Raw genomic sequence first — 18,446 nt, 5'->3', positions numbered from 1 at the left:
ACCTCCTCCCCATGCTGTGCTGCCCAGTGCAGTAGTCTGGGAGCTGACTCAGTCCCCCTGAGGAGAGAGTCGCCGACCACCACCACCCGCCTCCTTCTCTTGGGAGCGGTGGTCGTGGAACCCCCAAACCTAGGACAGTGCATCTCATGCCTTCCAGTCGGCGGAGTCTCCTTCTGTTCCCTTCCCTCAGATGTATCATCTAGTCCAGTCTCCGCATTAGTACCTGTGGAGATAACATGGAAACGGTTACTTACCTGTATCTTCGTTGCTGGTACATGGATGCTCTCCTTTCTTCTTCTGGAGGTCACATGCTGCCAAATTTCTTCACCGTCCTCCTGTCCCCGCTGCACAGCCTGCTCTGAATCTTCAGAACATTGTGTCCGTAGAAGCATATCCTGACGTCTGTCCAGGAAATCTTCAGTTTCTCTTATGCAACGCAGGGTCGATACCTGTTGTTCCAGACCTTGAAATGGAGACCAGCTTGCACTTTGTACAGATAAAGTCGCTTCTGTCCTGTGGAAGAAAGACAAACATGGCACATCCAGTGCAGGTCACAACAGCTGAACGCCCCCCATCCATATTCTCTTTCTTCTACGAGTTCACTCAGAAGTTGTAGTAACTACTCAGAGAAGCCGGCGAGATGTAAGCCTCAGTGGGCTCTCCCCGGGCGAACTCCCAGGCAAACTCCCTCTGTTAGCTGCTCAGCTGTTTGCTGCTGACTGGCTTTTATACAGTCAGGCCCACTCAAGGCTCACCTGGAACAAAGCACTCCCTATTCACACTTTTCAAACCACCACTCAAGCACATGGTCAAACTGCCAAACTGTCCCCACAACAAACACTCAGATACTCACCAACACAGCCTCCTTAATGCAGCCCTTAGACAACCTCCTTAATGCAACCCTTGACCTCCCTCTCTCACTCATTACCCCCCTCCCCATATAACCTCCCCATCTCTATGCACGGCGACCCTGGCCATCGATCCTGAGTCCTTGCTGCATTCCTCCCTCCCATAGCAGGGCCACTACCCAGCACAAACGGACACTGTTGATGGTGTCACAGAGTGACAATTTTTACACCTCTAAGGTTACATATTGGGGTACAGCTTGCCCCTGTACCTGGCTACTCAAAGTTAATTGAGAAGTTGAAATTTGGTGAAAGACACAGAACTTGATTTAATACAGACAGCTATAATTGAAATTATGGGCAAGGATCAATGCACATAACAGTTAGACTAAGATAAGTATAGTAAAGAAGATCTTGCACTCTGCATACTTGCAAGTTATGGACACCATTGGAAACAAAGATGGATGGGCAAGGGAGCCCATCAGAAGGGAGGTCCTGGTTCAGTTTACACTGTCTTTGGGACCTGACAAAATGAAAAAATGGTTACTAGGAGAGGTGTTTTATCCGCTTCTTAATGGTAATAGTACAGCTATATACCATATCTGCTCCTTTACTGCGGTTACAATAATGTCCATAGCTGCCCCAACCCATATGTGGCCTTTGGGAAGTCCATCATTAAGTATCGAGCATTAATACTCATGATTTAAATCACTTATTTATTAATAATTCCAATATATGAATGTGGTCCTGCTGCTGAGATACTGCATAGCAACCTAATTGATAAAGCCCATGCCAAACTTCCTTCTTTCAGAATCCTGTGGTGTATTGCACCTGTTTGTGGTTACTCGTTAGTCTCTCAAAATGTGGGTGCAAAGTATCTGACCTGGGATTCTCTCCTTAGGCCTATTCAGGTAAATCCCATACTTTAATATAACTACTTCCACAAAGCCTCAACCTAATATAACAGGCCCTTAACTGTAGTAAGCTTAATAACCCATTTATTTATGTTCACCTCCTTGCTCCTCCATGCATGTTCCAAGCTAATAAGCAATATTCTGATAATGACATTTTACCTCTAGCGAGGTATAAAAGGTATTAAATTACCCACGAGACCTTAGACTGGGTCATAGATCATAAAATCAGGTCGGGATCAACAGAAGTGAATTTGGGGAGAGCCTTGTCCTCCTCTCCCCATCTGCAGTAGCCACAAGCTGTCTTCCCTCCAGGCTCCTTGGATCCCTGAGCCTCTTCCTCCTGAGGTTGTGTGGCCCAGTTCTTGTTTCTTACATTCTCCTTTTTCAGAAAAATTAGAGGCTGTTGCTCCTGAATTTTAGTGTTTAATTCTCTAGCCTTTTCTACAATACACATCTCCCTCCCATTAAACTGAGTCACTAGATTTCCTAATTCCCCAAAATGTTCTTTTGCGATGTCACAGTTCTGGGGTAGCTAAGCCTTTGATCTGCCTCCATGTTCTGCTCAAGGAATGCCCTCTCCGGTATCAGGACTCTAGCCAGCCCCTCTCTGTGGGTAGGGACCCACATGCCTCTCCTTTTTGACCAGGGTTTGAGGATTGCAACTTATCCTCCACTGTGTTCACTGGACTAACATCCTGTTCCTGTGCTTTGGTTTCTCTCCAAGGGCTGTGAGCAGTGTGTGTGTGATAGAGGTGGGAATTTTGGTAATACTTGTATGATGCCAATACACACCTCAGTTTCCCTCTGTGATTGGTATTGCTATGATTAGACAGAGCAGGAGACATGAGGTGTTTTGTCACGTAGCTGTCATGGGGTGATATGAATGGCTCATTAAGGATGGGCTGGGACCAACCTACATCAGTGGAATACCCGACAGAGGCAAGGGAATAATTGTCACCTGTCCACGGGAGGATCTCTGCTTGGCTGAGTGAAGCATATATGGACTCGTTGTGTTTTGGGGAGCAGGAAGAACTGGGCTCGCAGATGCAGGGAGCTCTACCGCAGCAAAGACAAATGGACAGGCACATTGAAAGGAAACCAAACTGTTTTCAACAGCAGCATGGCACAAGGGCCTTGGCCAGTCTGGACTATATTGTCATCTTTGCTTCTCTGTCCTCATCTAAGGACAATTTCCAATGCTGTGTTTCAGTTGACTAATAAACCCTGCTACGTTTAACAGTCTGCCCAGTGTCACAGCAAAAACTTCCTGAGGTGCATTGAAGCATGAATGAGGAACGGTCTCTGAAGAGGAGTGTAATTCAGTTGGACCTGCTGGCAGAGCTCACAGGTTGAAATAGGAGTCTTGAAGCCAGATGCTCAGTCTCATGTGTTGAAGCTATATGGCCTATCCTTGTGGAAGAGTGGGACCCCTTGGGGGTCTAGCGCACTCAAGGGGCGCCTCCCAAGGACTGTTTAAAATCCAGGGCATTGCACAGATCCTATGGATCCATGATAGTGTGGGAAAAGATATAAAACAAGCAAAGGATCTAAATGCGTATTTACCATCGCCCCCTCATCAGTCCTCATGGGAATCCCTGATCGTTTCCAAAGTGTACTAAAACCTTCCTTAAAAGCTTACCTCTTGGTTATCACGTCATGTCAATTTTGTTAGAGGGATTTCCCTTCACTCTCTCTCTTTCCTGGTTCTTGTCACACAGACAGGAAACAGCAAAAGACCAGAAATCTGAAGCACAGACAATGCAATGTTTATTGGGGTTCATTTCCAAGCAAGCATATTCCGAAGCTCTTCACACCAGTCGGGCTTCTCTCTATACTCCAATATAGTCTGTTCCCCGGTGTTTCCTTTCCAGCTGTGACACCGCAGATCATTTACCCCACATCCTCCTTCCTAGCTCTGTGTCCCCCTTGCCTGTGTCCCTGTTCCCCAGTCCCGTTCCCCCCATCCTTAGCAAACATGATTCCAGTTTCCCCTCCACTTCCTGTTTGACCCCAGTTTATATAATAATATTCTCAGCTATACCTTAACCAATCATTTTATTGAAATTTAACTAACCAATCCTAACATATGGTAACATAATTCTCTAACCAATTATATCCCACTACCCTAATTAACTGACACCTAGCAAAATTAATTATACAGCAGACAGAAACAATTAGAGAACCAGACAAATTAAAAATAAAAAAGTGGGGGTCGTAAAGATAAAACAACACAGAAATGCGGGTTTCACCAGCACAATCCATACAAGAAGTATGGGCGGGCTGGATGAATGGACTATAAGGTGGATAGAAAGTTGGCTAGATTGTCGGGCTCAACAGGTAGCGATCAATGGCTCCATGTCTGTTTGGCAGCCGGTATCAAGTGGAGTGCCCCAAGTGTCGGTCCTGGGGCCAGTTTTGTTCAATATCTTCATAAATGATCTGGAGGATGGTGTGGATTGCACTCTCAGCAAATTTGCAGATGACACTAAACTGGGAGGAGTGGAAGATACGCTAGAGGGTAGGGATAGGATACAGAGGGCCCTAGACAAATTAGAGGATTGGGCCAAAAGAAATCTGATGAGCTTGAACAAGGACAAGTGCAGAGTCCTGCACTTAGGACGGAAGAAACCCTTTCGCTGCTACAGACTAGGGACCGAATGGCTCGGCAGCAGTTCTGCAGAAAAGGACCTAGGGGTTACAGTGGATGAGAAGCTGGATATGAGTCAACAGTGTGCCCTTGTTGCCAAGAAGGCCAATGGCATTTTGGGATGTATAACTACAGGCATTGCCAGCAGATCGAGGGACGTGATTGTTCCCCTCTATTCGACATTGGTGAGGCCTCATCTGGAGTACGGTGTTCAGTTTTGGGCCCCACACTACAAGAAGGATGTGGAAAAATTGGAGAGAGTCCAGCAGAGGGCAACAAAAATGATTAGGGGACTAGAACACACGACTTATGAGGAGAGGCTAGGGGAACTGGGATTGTTTAGTCTGCGGAAGAGAAGAATGAGGGGGGTTTGATAGCTGCTTTCAACTACCTGAAAGGGGGTTCCAAAGAGGATGGATCTAGACTGTTCTCAGTGGTAGCTGATGACAGTACAAGGAGTAATGGTCTCCAGTTGCAGTGGGGGAGGTTTAGGTTGGATATTAGGAAAAACTTTTTCACTAGGAGGGTGGTGAAAGACTGGAATGCGTTACCTAGGGAGATGGTGGAATCTCCTTCCTTAGATCTTTTTAAGGTCAGGCTTGACAAAGCCCTGGCTGGGATGATTTAGTTGGGGATTGGTCCTGCTTTGAGCAGGGGGTTGGACTAGAGGACCTCCTGAGGTCCCTTCCAACCCTGATATTCTATGATTCTGTGAACCATTTAGTTCTTGCCAGACAGGAGGCTATCAAACTAAGTTTTCTTTAACCATCTTAAGATCTGTTTCTTTATCTGGTGGTGATGGGCACTATCAGGACAGGATCATCTTCCTAACAGCCCAATACCACGTTATTTCAGTGTAACTGCTTTGGGATATGACGATGTTACCGTACGCGTCCCACCTTATGGCTGCCCCTGCTGCTTAGCGAAAGGCCTTAGCCTAAGAACAAGGTGTCAGACTGTGCTAGTGAGAGAAGGCCCATACACAGGCGGACTGTGATTTTGTTTGTTTTTATACCCTTATAACTAGCTAAGTGATAAAAATACACCTAACTTCTTAAAGTATAAGCTTTACAGGCAGGCCTGAATATCTACATTCTAACAAAAAGAAAGGAGTACTTGTGGCACCTTAGAGACTAACCAACTTATTTGAGCATAAGCTTTCATGAGATACAGCTCACTTCATCGGATGCATACTGTGGAAAGTGCAAAAGACGTTTTTATACACACAAACCATGAAAAAATGGGTGTTTATCACTTCAAAAGGTTTTCTCTCCCCCCCCCCCTCCTACTGGTAATAGCTTATCTAAAGTGATCACTCTCCTTACAATGCGTATGATAATCAAAGTGGGCCATTTCCAGCACAAATCAGTGTTTAACAAGAATGTCTGAGGAACCGTGGAGGGGGGTAGGGAAAAGCAAGGGGAAATAGGTTACCTTGCATAATGACTCCCAGTCTCTATTCAAGCCTAAGTTAATTGTATCCAATTTGCAAATTAATTCCAATTCAGCAGTCTCTCGCTAGACTCTGGTTCTGAAGTTTTTCTGTTGTAATATCGCAACTTTCGTGTCTGTAATCACGTGGCCAGAGAGTTTGAAGTGTTCTCCGACTGGTTTATGAATGTTATAATTCTTGACATATGATTTATTTATTCTTTTACGTAGAGACTGTCCAGTTTGCCCAATGTACATGGCAGAGGGGCATTGCTGGCACATGATGGCATATATCACATTGGTAGATGTGCAGGTGAACGAGCCTGTGATAGATGTTATTAGGCCCTGTGATGGTGTCCCCTGAATAGATATGTGGGCACAGTTGGCAACGGGCTTTGTTGCAAGGATAGGTTCCTGGGTTAGTGGTTCTGTTGTGTGGTATGTAGTTGCTGGTGAGTATTTGCTTCAGGTTGGGGGGCTGTCTGTAGGCAAGGACTGGCGTGTCTCCCAAGATTTGTGAGAGTGATGGGTCGTCCTTCAGGATAGGTTGTAGATCCTTGATAATGCGTTGGAGAGGTTTTAGTTGGGGGCTGAAGGTGACGGCTAGTGGCGTTCTGTTATTTTCTTTGTTAGGCCTGTCCTGTAGTAGGTGACTTCTGGGTACTCTTCTGGCTCTGTCAGTCTGTTTCTTCACTTCAGCAGGTGGGTATTGTAGTTGTAAGACTTCTTGATAAAGATCTTGTAGGTGTTTGTCTCTGTCTGATGGGTTGGAGCAAATGCGGTTGTATCGTAGAGCTTGGCTGTAGACAATGGACCGTGTGGTGTGGTCTGGGTGAAAGCTGGAGGCCTGTAGGTGGAAATGGCCCACCTTGATTTTCATACACATTGTAAGGAGAGTGATCACTTTAGATAAGCTATTACCAGGAGGAGAATGGGGTGGGGGGAGAGAAAACCTTTTGAAGTTATAAACACCCATTTTTTCATGGTCTGTGTGTATAAAACATCCTCATTGCATTTTCCACTTTATGCATCCGATGAAGTGAGCCGTAGCTCACGAAAGCTTATGTTCAAATAAATTGGTTAGTCTCTAAGGTGCCACTCCTTTTCTTTTTGCAAATACAGACTAACACAGCTGCTACTCTGAAACCTGTACATTCTAACAGTGGGTTCTACCCTTTCCCCCATTCTATGTCTGTCTTGTCTATTTAGATTGTAAATTCTTCAGGGCATGGGCCATCTAATATTCTGTGTATGTACTTTGCCTAGCACAATGGGGACCCAGTGTTAGTTGGTCCTTTGATTTATAATAACAACAACTCTCCTGCCACTTTGAGCTAAGAAAGCTGGCCTTGGGATGTTACTGCTTAAAAATGAGCTGGGCTTAAAACCATGGAATATTCCTTGTGACAAGTATCCCACAAATTCTACTGACCTCCCTTGTTTTCTTTGCCTTGAGCAGGGTTTCCAGGTTCCAAACCTGATGTGATCTCGCAGCTGGAACAAGGGGAAGAGCTATGGGTCCCAGACCTCCAGGGCTCTGACAAAGAAGTGCTCTCAAGAGCTGCCTGCACAGGTAGGGAATTGGTTAAACCAATTCAGAAACTGTCCATGAATACAGGAAACATTTGGGATGCCCTTCAAAGACCTTGTGAGCTCTTCAAGTTTAGGATTGTTCCCTGCAGATGTGGAATTATTAGGCAGATGTCACTCATGGCTTCCCACCTACCCTGACTGACAACTGGCAGCAGGTCCTTCCCTGATCTCACTTTTCCCTGAGTGTTCTGGTGAGATCTGGAGCAAAACTGATCCCTTCCCCTCTCCTCTGGGGAAAGGTTTGGGGAAAATCAGTTCCTGATAGCTTTGAGCTCTCCTGCACGTATTTTCATTTGTTCCTCCCTTTTTCCATTCCTCTCTCTGAGATTTCCTTTCTCTCTGGCGCAGGGAGTGACCTATGTCTGGATTCTCTCTGTCTCCCATCAGGTGATGGGATGGTGAGTGAGAATGAGGAGGAGAAACCCCAGCAGGAAGATGCTGAGCAAGTAGAACCATATGGGACGTTATCAGGAAGATCCAAAGGGAATGATTCCGGGAGTTGTGCACGCCCAGAAAAAGCAAAAGCTTGTGAGAGTCAGCACAAGCCAAAGGAAAACTTGAGGAGCCACTCAGACCTTATTACATGCGAGAGAATGAGCTTTGAAGAGACACACTACTCATTCCATCAGTGTGGGAAAAGCTTCAATGGGAGCTCAGACCTTTTCATACATCAGAAATTCCAGAGAGGAGAGGGACCCTACACATGCTCTGAGTGCGGGAAAAGCTTCAATCAGCACTTAGCCCTTATCACACATTGGAGAATCCACACTGGAGAGACGCCCTACGTGTGCTCTGAGTGCGGGAAATGCTTCAATCAGAGCTCTGACCTTATCACACATCAGAGAATCCACACGGGTGAGAAACCTTATGGATGCTCTGAGTGTGGGAAACGCTTCAATCGGAGCTCACACCTTATCACACATCAGCGAATCCACACAGGAGAGACACCCTACACGTGCCCTGAGTGTGGGAAAAGCTTTAATCAGCACTCTCACCTAATCACACATTGTAGAATCCACACAGGAGAGAGAAACTATAAATGCTCTGAGTGTGGGAAAAGCTTCAATCAGAGCTCAAACCTTATCAAACATAGGAGAATCCACACTGGAGAGATGCCCTACACGTGCTCTGAGTGCGGGAAAAGCTTCAATCAGAGCTCTGACCTTATCACACATAGGAGAATCCACACGGGTGAGAAACCTTATGGATGCTCTGTGTGTGGGAAGCGCTTCAATTGGAGCTCACACCTTATCACACATCAGCGAATCCACACAGGAGAGATGCCCTACACGTGCTCTGAGTGTGGGAAAAGCTTTAATCAGCACTCACACCTTATCACACATTGTAGAATCCACACAGGAGAGAAACACTACACATGCTCTGAGTGTGGGAAGAGCTTCAATCAGAGTTCAAACCTTATCAAACATAGGAGAATCCACACAGGTGAGAAACCTTATGGATGCTCTGAGTGTGGGAAACGCTTCATTCATAGTTCAGCCTTCATCTCACATCAGAGAATCCACACAGGAGAGACGCCCTACACGTGCTCTGAGTGCGGGAAAAGCTTTAGTTATAATTCAAAGCTTGTTACACATCAGAAAATCCACATGAGAGGGAACTGTAATAAATGCCTTGACTAGGGCTGGCCAAAGGTTTTTTTTATTTTTAAATCACATTTGCTAATTCCCACATAGCGGTCTTTGCACCATCTTCACCGTGGTCTCTCAGTTCCCCCAGATGAGTTGCCTGCTTCTGCCCTTTGCAGCTAACCCTTTTTTGGGGTCAGTCCTGTGATCTTTTCTATCAACTCCTTTGCTTTTGAGTCATAGGAGAGTGTGTCCCTCCAGCCAGGAATGTTCATCAGCTCCAGGTGGGGGAGAGAGGTTTGATCCCAACAAGCTACACTGAGGCAAAAACTACCTGTCCCTTACATCCACTAGGACTGTACATGGTGTTGGTTGCTCAAGTGAGTGATCTTGGTGTAAAAAGACAATTATAGTTGTAGAGCAGATGCAGCCCAGATGCAGTGGTTGACATTAGCTTTCCCCTTGACCTGACCTAAACTCCATTGCTTTTCCTAGTCTAAACAAATCCTGAGCATCACGATTGTACTGATAAAACCTGGGGCCAGTTTGTTCAATATCTTCATTAATGATCTGGAGGATGGCATGGATTGCACTCCCAGCAAGTTCGTAGATGACACTAAACTGGGAGTGGTAGATACACTGGAGGGTAGGGATAGGATACAGAGGGACCTAGACAAATTAGAGGATTGGGCCAAAAGAAATATGATGAGCTTCAACAAGGACAAGTGCAGAGTCCTGCACTTAGGACGGAAGAAACCCTTGCACTGCTTCAGACTCGGGACCAAGTGGCTAGGCAGCAGTTCTGCAGAAAAGGACCTAGGGGTTACAGTGGACCAGAAGCTGGATATGAGTCAAAAATGCGCCCTTGTTGCCAAGAAGGCCAATGGCATTTTGGGCTGTATAACTAAGGGCATTGCCAGCAGATGGAGGGACGTGATCATTCCCCTCTGTTTGACATTGGTGGGGCCTCATCTGGAGTACTGTGTCCAGTTTTGGGCCCCACACTACAAGAAGGATGTGGAAATGTTGGAAGAGTCCAGCGGAGGACAACAAAAATGATTAGGGGGCTGGAGCACATGACTTATAAGAAGAGGCTGAGGGAACTGGGATTATTTAGTCTGCAGAAGAGAAGAATGAGGGGGGATTTGATAGCTGCTTTCAACTACCTGAAAGGGGGTTCCAAAGAGGATGGATCTAGACTGTTCTCAGTGGTAGCAGATGACAGAACAAGGAGCAATGGTCTCAAGTTGCAGTGGGGGAGGTTTAGGTTGGATATTAGGAAAAACTTTTTCACTAAGAGGGTGGTGAAACACTGGAATGCGTTACCTAGGGAGGTGGTAGAATCTCCTTCCTTTGTGGTTTTTAAGCTCAGACTTGACAAAGCCCTGGCTGGGATGATTTAATTGTGGATTGGTCCTGCTTTGAGCAGGGGGTTGGACTAGATGACCACCTGAGATCCCTTCTAACCCTGATATTCTATGATTCAGGTTTTCTTCTTGTTCTCTCCCTGCACCCTCCTACTATATAGGAAATGGTGGCTAATTCTGAAATTAAAACCTCACTCCAAAGGAATTAGAGTGGGGGAATATGTGAGAGAAATAGCATGTATGAGAATAGAGACCCAGTGTAGACTGTAATGATTTCTATTTAAAATGGAATTTATTTTGATAAATTTAAAAATAAATCTTCTTTTAAGAGGAAAATTATTTGTGGCAAGATGTGTAACCTTTTACTGAGTTAGAGGGTAGCAGCCAGAGAGTTCCCCAGGTCCCTTCTTGCAAAGCAAAGATGTCACATTAGGCAGGAGATATCAAAATCTAAAATGGTGATGGATGTGTGGTGGTAGCTTTTCCGGGTTGTTTTTTTGGTTTGTTTTTTTAATTTAATTTTTGTTTTGTTTTTTTGCAACCAGTTATTTTAATAGGTGCTGAGGCCCCTTTTCCTTTTGAGCACAGATGTTTAACCCTCAGAACTGGCTCTGGAAACTCCCTCAGAACTGGCCTTGTGTTTCTTTCATGTGTGGTATCTTTGATGTTCACATATACACACTACATGCGGTTCACAGCAACTGTTACTTTGAGAAACCTGCTGGGTTAAGCGGGCCTTTTCCAAAGTGACATTGGCCCAAAGTCTGCCTCAATTCAGCTGAATTGGGACACATCTGTATCAAAGGAGTGGTTCACTCCTGATTTGCCCAGAGACCTTGGGGGAGGTGTGGTAGACAGGATAAGTAGGAATAGACAACAATGAAGTTAAAGGTAAGGGTGAAAGATCCACACCTTGCAGGTCAACAAGCCTCTTCCGTTTATTCCCTGTGACACATCTGGCACTGGTCACTCTCAGGTAGCATACTGGGCTAGATGGACCTTTGGTCTGACCCAGTATGACCAGTCTTGCATTCTTATGTAAGCCATCTATGGCCTTGTCTTCACTGGCAAGTTTCTACACAGTAAAGAAGCTTTCTGCAGTGTAACTTCTGAGTTGTACACACTGCCAAGCCACTTGCTGTGCAGAAACTCCGCAGTTGCAGTGCTGTATGAAAACCACCCCTACGAGAGGCTTATAGCTTTCTGCCCTGGGGCTACAGCGCCGCGATGCCAGTGTGAACACCCTGGTCGATTACAGAGCTGCAATTGGCCTCTGGGAGATGTCCCACAATCCCTGTTCTTGCCTCTCTGGTCATAGGTTTGAACTCTACTGCACCGCCCTCAGGTGACCAACCATGAACCCCACCCCTTAAATTCCTTGGGAATTTTGAAAGTCCCACTTCCCACAGAGACCAATTATGGTTACAGACCCATCCTGAAATTAGACCAGGATATTTTAAAGCTTTATCTCATAAGAAAGTAACACAATTCAAACATGGCATCACAGAGGAGAAAGCACTCCTTCATTTCGTATTTATTGCTACTGCTCTCACTGACAAACTTCCTATTCTCGGTGCTGCTCCCAGCACTTTAGGGAGTTTTTTCTCTTCTCCCTTCCAGCTGTTGTTATGGGACTGCAGCAGTTCCCCAGAGGGCCAGCTTTGCTCTTTCACTTACATCCTTCAAAGCTGTGTTTGCCACCAGTTTAATTCATATCTGAGACCTAAGGTACCAGCAGCTAATTACAAAGGCTCAATTACCATTGCCATTCGTGGGCGGTTATGCTGGGCTGCCAGGCCTGCAGGATTTGGCCCATGATCAGTCAAGGTGCTATAGCAGCTGCACTCTTACATGGTGAGTCCTGCAGCCTATTACCAAACTACTCTGCCATAGTCTGCAGGGCGGCCTGACTTTCTGAGAATCTGGCAGAAGAGAGACCCTGGAGTAGAGAAGGAAAATGTCCTCACCAGCCACAGCCGGTAGGAGCAGGAAAGGCTGGGTTTGTTTTTAAACTTCTCTCCCTGCTCAAGCCTTTAATCATTCCTATGGCTCTTCTCTGAACCCTCTGCAATTTTTCAGGGAAAACAACCAACCAACCAATAAAACCAACCAACCAACCCAACCAGGCTGTTCTGACTGATGTAACAATCTATTGCCTTCCAAGGTTGAATATAAATCAGATCATTCTATTCACCCAAGAGTTCAACTTTAAGGGCTTTTTGTTTTCTAGCTCCAGTCAAATCCTGTGCAACAGCATTCCTGTTAACTCATCACTTGGTCACTTAAGATTCACAGGTTCAAAAAGTTGGCAGGTCTAAGGCCTGGTCTACACTACAGGGTTAGGTTGAATTTAGTCGTGATAGGTCAATTTAAAAATGACTGCATCCACACAACCACTCCCATTCCGTCAACCTAAAGGGCTCTTAAAATCAAATTCTGTACTCCTCCTCACCAAGGCGAGTAGCGGTAAAATCGACCTTGCTGGGTTGAATTTGGGGTAGTGTGGACACAAATCGACGGTATTGGCCTCTGCGAGCTATCCTAGAGTGCTCCATTGTGACCACTCTGGACAGCACTTTGAACTCCGATGCACTTAGCCGGGTACACAGGAAAAGCCCAGGGAACTTTTGAATTTCATTTCCTGTCTGGTCAGCTTGGCGATCTCAGCAGAACAGGTTACCATACAGTTCCCCTAGAATCATAGAGCATAGAATGTTTCTACACTCCCCCTATCATTTCTGTCCCTGAGGTTATCGCAGATCAGAAGGTGAAAAAAATGCACTCGCGATGACATGTTTTCCAAGCTCATGCAGTCCTCCTGCACTGATACGGCACAGCTTAATGCATGGAGGCATTCAGTGGCAGAGGCTAGGAAAGATTTAAGTGAGATTTAAGTAAGATTTTAAGAGCGGAGGCAGGATGCGATGCTGAGGCTAAAGGGGGAGCAAACGGACATGATGAAGCATCTCTTGGGGAAGCAAAGGGAGATGATGAAGCATCTGTTGGAGCTGCAGGAAAGCCAACAAGAGCACAACCCCCCCCCCCCACTGCATCCACTGTATAACCACCTACCTTCCCCCCCATGTTCCATAGCCTCCTCACCCAGATGTCCAAGAACTTGGCGGGGGCGGGGCTCCAGGCACCCAGCCATTCCACTCCAGAGGATGGCCTAAGCAACAGAAAGCTGTCATTCAAACAGTTTGATTTTTAGTGTGGCTACCATAAGCAATGTGGCCTTGTCCTTCCCTCCTCCCCCACCCCACCTGGGCTACCTTGTCCATTATCTCTTTTTTTAATTAATAAAAAAAGAATGCATGGTTTCAAAACAATAGTAACTTTATTTTGAAGGGGGAAGGGTGGTTGGCTTACAGGGAATTAAAATCAACAAAGGGGGTGGGTTTGCATCAAGGAGAAACACACACAACTGTCACACCGAAGCCTGGCCAGTCATGAAACTGGTTTTCACAGCCTCTGTGATGCACAGTGCACCTTGCTGTGCTCTTCTAATCGCCCTGGTGTCTGGCTGTTCAAAACTGGACACCAGGAGATTTGCCTCAACCTCCCATCCTGCCATAAATGTCTCCCCCCTTACTCTCACAGATATAATGGAGCACACAGCAAGCAGCAGTAACAATGGGAATGTTGGTTGCACTGAGGTCTGACCAACAGCGCCAGCGCACTTTTAAACATCCAAAGGCACATTCTACCAGCTTTCTGCACTTGCTCAGCCTATAGTTGAACTGCTTCTTACTACTGTCCAGGCTTCATGAGCCATGGGAGCAAGGGGTAGGCTGGGGTAGGAGCGACCGTGCGGTGCTGCTGCCTGGGAGAGCAGCCTGAGGCAGAAGCCTCCAGCTCACAGGAGAGCAGAGTTGAAGCGGTGGAGCTGTACACCATGGATGAGGACAGCTAGCAGTCCTACTGCACCGTCTGCTGCGAAGGCACCCAAGAGCTGCTGCTGTGTAGCAATGCCAGCTGTTGCAGGTGCTTCTGTGTCGAATGCTTGGAGGTCCTGGTAGGGCAAGGTACCTCGGCCAAGGCAAAAGAGCAAGAGCCCTGGAGCTGTTACATGTGTCAACCACAGAACTGCTATGGAGAGTTACAGTGCCGACTGGATTGGAATATACCACTGCAAGACTTCTTCACCAGTGACAAAGGACAGGAATATGATGCACCTAAAATCTAAAAAGGCCTGCACATTTCCCACAGTCACTATCCTTGATAACAAAACGTCAGTGTTTGCATTGGCTACTTAGATCATAGCAGCCCCCACAGTAGACTTGCCCACAACAGCAGCGGTGATGGTGAGCTGAGCAGACTCCATGCTTGCCATGGCATGGCGTCTGCACCGGTAACCCAGGGAAAAAGTGTGAAATATTTGTCTGCCATTGCTTTCACGGAGGGAGGGGCGACTGATGACAAGTACCCAAAACCCCCGCGACAATGTTTTTGCCCCATCAGGCATTGGGAGCTTAACCCAGAATTCCAATGGGCAGCGGAGACTGCGGGAACTATGGGATAGCTACCCACAGTGCACCACTCCTTAAGTCGCTGCTAGCCATGGTAGTGAGGATGCACTCCTCTGACTTGATGCGCTTAGTGTGGACATACGCAATCGACTGTATAAAACCGAATTCTAAAAATTGACTTTATAAAATTGATCTAATTTTGTAGTGTAGACATACCCTTAGTCTTTCCTCCCACACCAAGATGAAAAATATCAGTGACAGAAAATGCCCGAAAGCCCCTGTGCTGCCTTGCACAGCTGGCTGGGGAAATACGTGGGGGAAAGTGCTTTCCTCTCTCCTCCTGACCCTGAGTAACATTTCTGCCTGTCCTTGAGATCCTGTCACAGGGAAAAGGGCTGGGGATGCAAATGACATGTTATGGCTTCATTGGTTTGTACTTTCCTTTACTCCTTCATTAGTGATAAGGGTGCATGAGCTGGAAATAATCCAGCTCTGACTTGCACACCGGAGGCTATTTCCAGGCTCGCAATAAAAAATAATCTTTTTTATTAACCTGAGCATGTTGAATCTGGAGTCATTGCGAGACGATACATACAGAGCCCCAGGCTGCCTTTCTGTCATCCAGTATTTTTAGAGTATATCACATTAACTGGGTGGATCTCCTGCTAGGAAGTGTCTGTCCCGTGGCAACACCCAGTGTACACTCCCCAATTATAAACTCATCTTCAGCATATAGCCCACTGAACCTAGTGATGGGGAGGATCCCAGTGGTCGGGCTCCAGCCTGAAGAGACCCCTGGACCCCAAGCCGGGCAAGCTGAGCCAGTTGGCCTGGGCCTGCTGTGGGTTTTTAATTGTACTGTAGGCATACACTTGATGTCAAAATCACAGCTTTCTCATCAGGAAATCAAACCGTAGTCCCCCATGTGGCAGGTAGGCATAGTCACCGCTATACTCATGAGGCCAGAAATGACAACTGCCCCTGTACAGGGACCTAGGGGAAGAACATGGACAACTGTGGTTCTCAGGAAATCCAGCTAGGCAGGATTCAGAGTGGTCGCTGTGTTAGTCTGTATCGGCAAAAAGAATGAGGAGGACTTGTGGCACCTTAGAGACTAACAAATTTATTTGAGCATAAGCTTTCGTGGTCTAAAACCCACTTCATCGGATGCATGCAGTGGAAAATACAGTAGGAAGAGATGTATATACACACAGAGAACATGAAAAAATGGGTGTTGCCATACCCACTTTAACAAGAGTGATCAGGTAAGGTGAGCTATTATCAGCAGGAGAAAAAAAACCTTTTGTAGTGATAGTCAGGATGGGCCATTTCCAACAGTTGACAAGAAGGTGTGAGTAACAGTGGGGGGAGGGGAATAAGCATGGGGAAATAGTTTTACTTAATGTAATGACCCATCCACTCCCAGTCTTTATTCAAGCCTAAGTTAATGGTGTCCAGTTTGCAAATTAATTCCAGTTCAACAGTTTCTCATTGGAGTCTGTTTCTGAAGCTTTTTGTTGTAGCATTGCGACTTTTATGCCTGTAATTGAGTGACCAGGGAGATTGAAGTGTTCTCCGACTGCCAAACCGGACAGTCTGTACCTAAAAGAATAAATGGACACAAATCAGAAATCAAGAATTATAACATTCAAAAACCCGGGCCCCAGTTGCATCCCCCTGAATGTTACTCCATTCCCCCGGCAGGATGCACCCCACAATTTTGGACATCTGACCTAGATAATCGTGCAACAGGTATACACAATATGCATACAAAATGTTCAGAAAATTCTCATTCATCACAGGGGTGTCAGTGGGGTCTGAGCTGGGCATCAGCAGAGGGAAAGTGGAGAGATTTCCCTTTAGAAAATTAAACTGCAAAACATCCCCCTGTGTTCCAGCAGAAGCTTCTCATTTATCCCTTAACCCCCTCCCCATAAAAATCTCCACCGCTGCCCTGGTACACAGGCACCCCCTCCCTTCAATGCAGATTTTTAACTTTTCTTACTTTTCCTTGGTCTTGTACAAACATTTTTTCCATCAAAATGCTCAAGGGCTTTTAAAATGAGAATAAGAGAACAAACCAAATCAAACCCAAAGAAATTGCAATCAACCTCCGCACCACACACAGTTTGGGTCTGAATTTTTCTACTGAAATTTGGAGGCAATAAAACTCAGACTGCTATTGTCCAGAAAACAAACCTAAACCTCCCATGCAGTACCTAGGACATCTATTACTGAACCACCAAGGCTTCAGCTCCTTTTGTGAGATTTCCAGCTGCCCAATGCTGCTGGTATTCTAGGGGAACAATTCTTGATTCCAGTAAGCATTTATCTCAGCCCCATTCTGTTTCTCTCTGTTCCCCATTCTCTAGGAAAGGGCAGTGAATGGTTCTAGGGTCCAGTGATCCTCATTCAAATCAAGCCAGAACCTAAGAATCCTTCCCCTTTCCCAGGTTGTGTGAGAGGAGACATTTAAAAGAGCTCTCTGAGCTATAGCATGTGGCTAAGTAATGAGAAAAAGCAGTATATTGCCCCCCTCTGTTTTGGGTGCTGGGTTTACTCCTGAAGCATCTGCTGCCCACGTAGTGCCCTATGATTCATCCCTAACCCTTGATGCTGCTCCTTTCTACAGAATGTGAAGGGAGAGGAGGCGGTGCAGGAGCCTTCTGGGGACGCAGATCTGAGGCTTTGGGAGAGACAGATTGTCTGAGACATCAGAGCGCTGTAAACCATGCAGCCACCATCTAAATAAAGGGCCTGTTCCAGCCCTGAGTCTGGGCTACCAGGATCCCTCCCACAGAGCAGAGTGCCCACAGATTACAGCCTGAAAATAGGCATGGGAAACTTAACTCCTGCTCTCCCTGACAGGGCTTCCCCTAGACCAAATGGCACCCCAGGCGAGAAGCATCTTCGGTGCCCCCCGCCACACCCACTCGATATGTTAAACCATTGAATACTTTGTTTTTTATTGCATTTGTAGCTCATTTCATGGTTTTGATGCACAATTTGGATGCATGATTTTCTGTATCATATAAGACAATACATTTGCAGGCTAGGATCTGTAAATCTGTATTTATTCATCCCATATAGAAGCAAATAAAAAATTAGTTTCCTTTAAGCATATAGAAACTTTTTAATTTTAACAGTAACTGAAATGTACTAACATCTAGAAACCAAACTGGCATCACCACAGGGTGGACCAGTCTTAAATAGTGTTCGAGTAAGAGACAGCGTTAGACTGTTAATCATAGGCCTTTAGTTCAAAGATCACTTTTCTCGCCTTTCCCCTCATGAACTGAAGTGCAGCGTTAGAGAGAGCCAAACACTGGCCAGTGACATTTTCAAGTGCTAAAATAGCAAGCGATGACACGTTTGCATTGGCCACTGTTGGTTGGAGCTATGTTTTATTGAGAATAAGCTTCAAGGTGAGAAGCGGCAGGCCAAAAGCAACCCCCACAGTTGCTGAAGTAGCTCAGTTGGGAGAGTGTTAGAGTGAAGATCTAGAGGTCCCTGGTTCAATCCCAGGCTTCGGCATGCTCTTTCATCCCTCTTTGTGCAGGGGTGGGCTGTTTTCTGGAAACAGTGGTGCCTTCC

General features: G+C 46.1%; 1 protein-coding gene across 1 annotated transcript in view; it reads left to right on the top strand.

The window, feature by feature from the left end:
- The window catches only part of LOC311520107 (uncharacterized protein), a gene marked incomplete at its 5' end in the record, with an annotated part of 35,241 nt that extends 19,837 nt beyond the window's left edge, over positions 1-15,404 (top strand). Inside the window, 2 exons of the mRNA XM_084627347.1 lie at positions 7,297-7,410; positions 7,818-15,404. Coding sequence (XP_084483473.1) covers positions 7,297-7,410; positions 7,818-9,070 — 1,367 coding nt within the window. The 3' untranslated portion in view covers positions 9,071-15,404. The remainder of the gene's footprint in view (positions 1-7,296; positions 7,411-7,817) is intronic.
- Positions 15,405-18,446: the final 3,042 nt, after the last annotated feature.

Source organism: Lepidochelys olivacea, assembly GCF_965140295.1.
Source record: "Lepidochelys olivacea isolate rLepOli2 genome assembly, chromosome: 4".
Taxonomy (NCBI): Eukaryota; Metazoa; Chordata; order Testudines; family Cheloniidae; genus Lepidochelys; species Lepidochelys olivacea.
The sequence above is the reverse complement of the archived record's forward strand: the minus strand, read 5'-3'. Positions and strand labels throughout refer to the sequence as shown.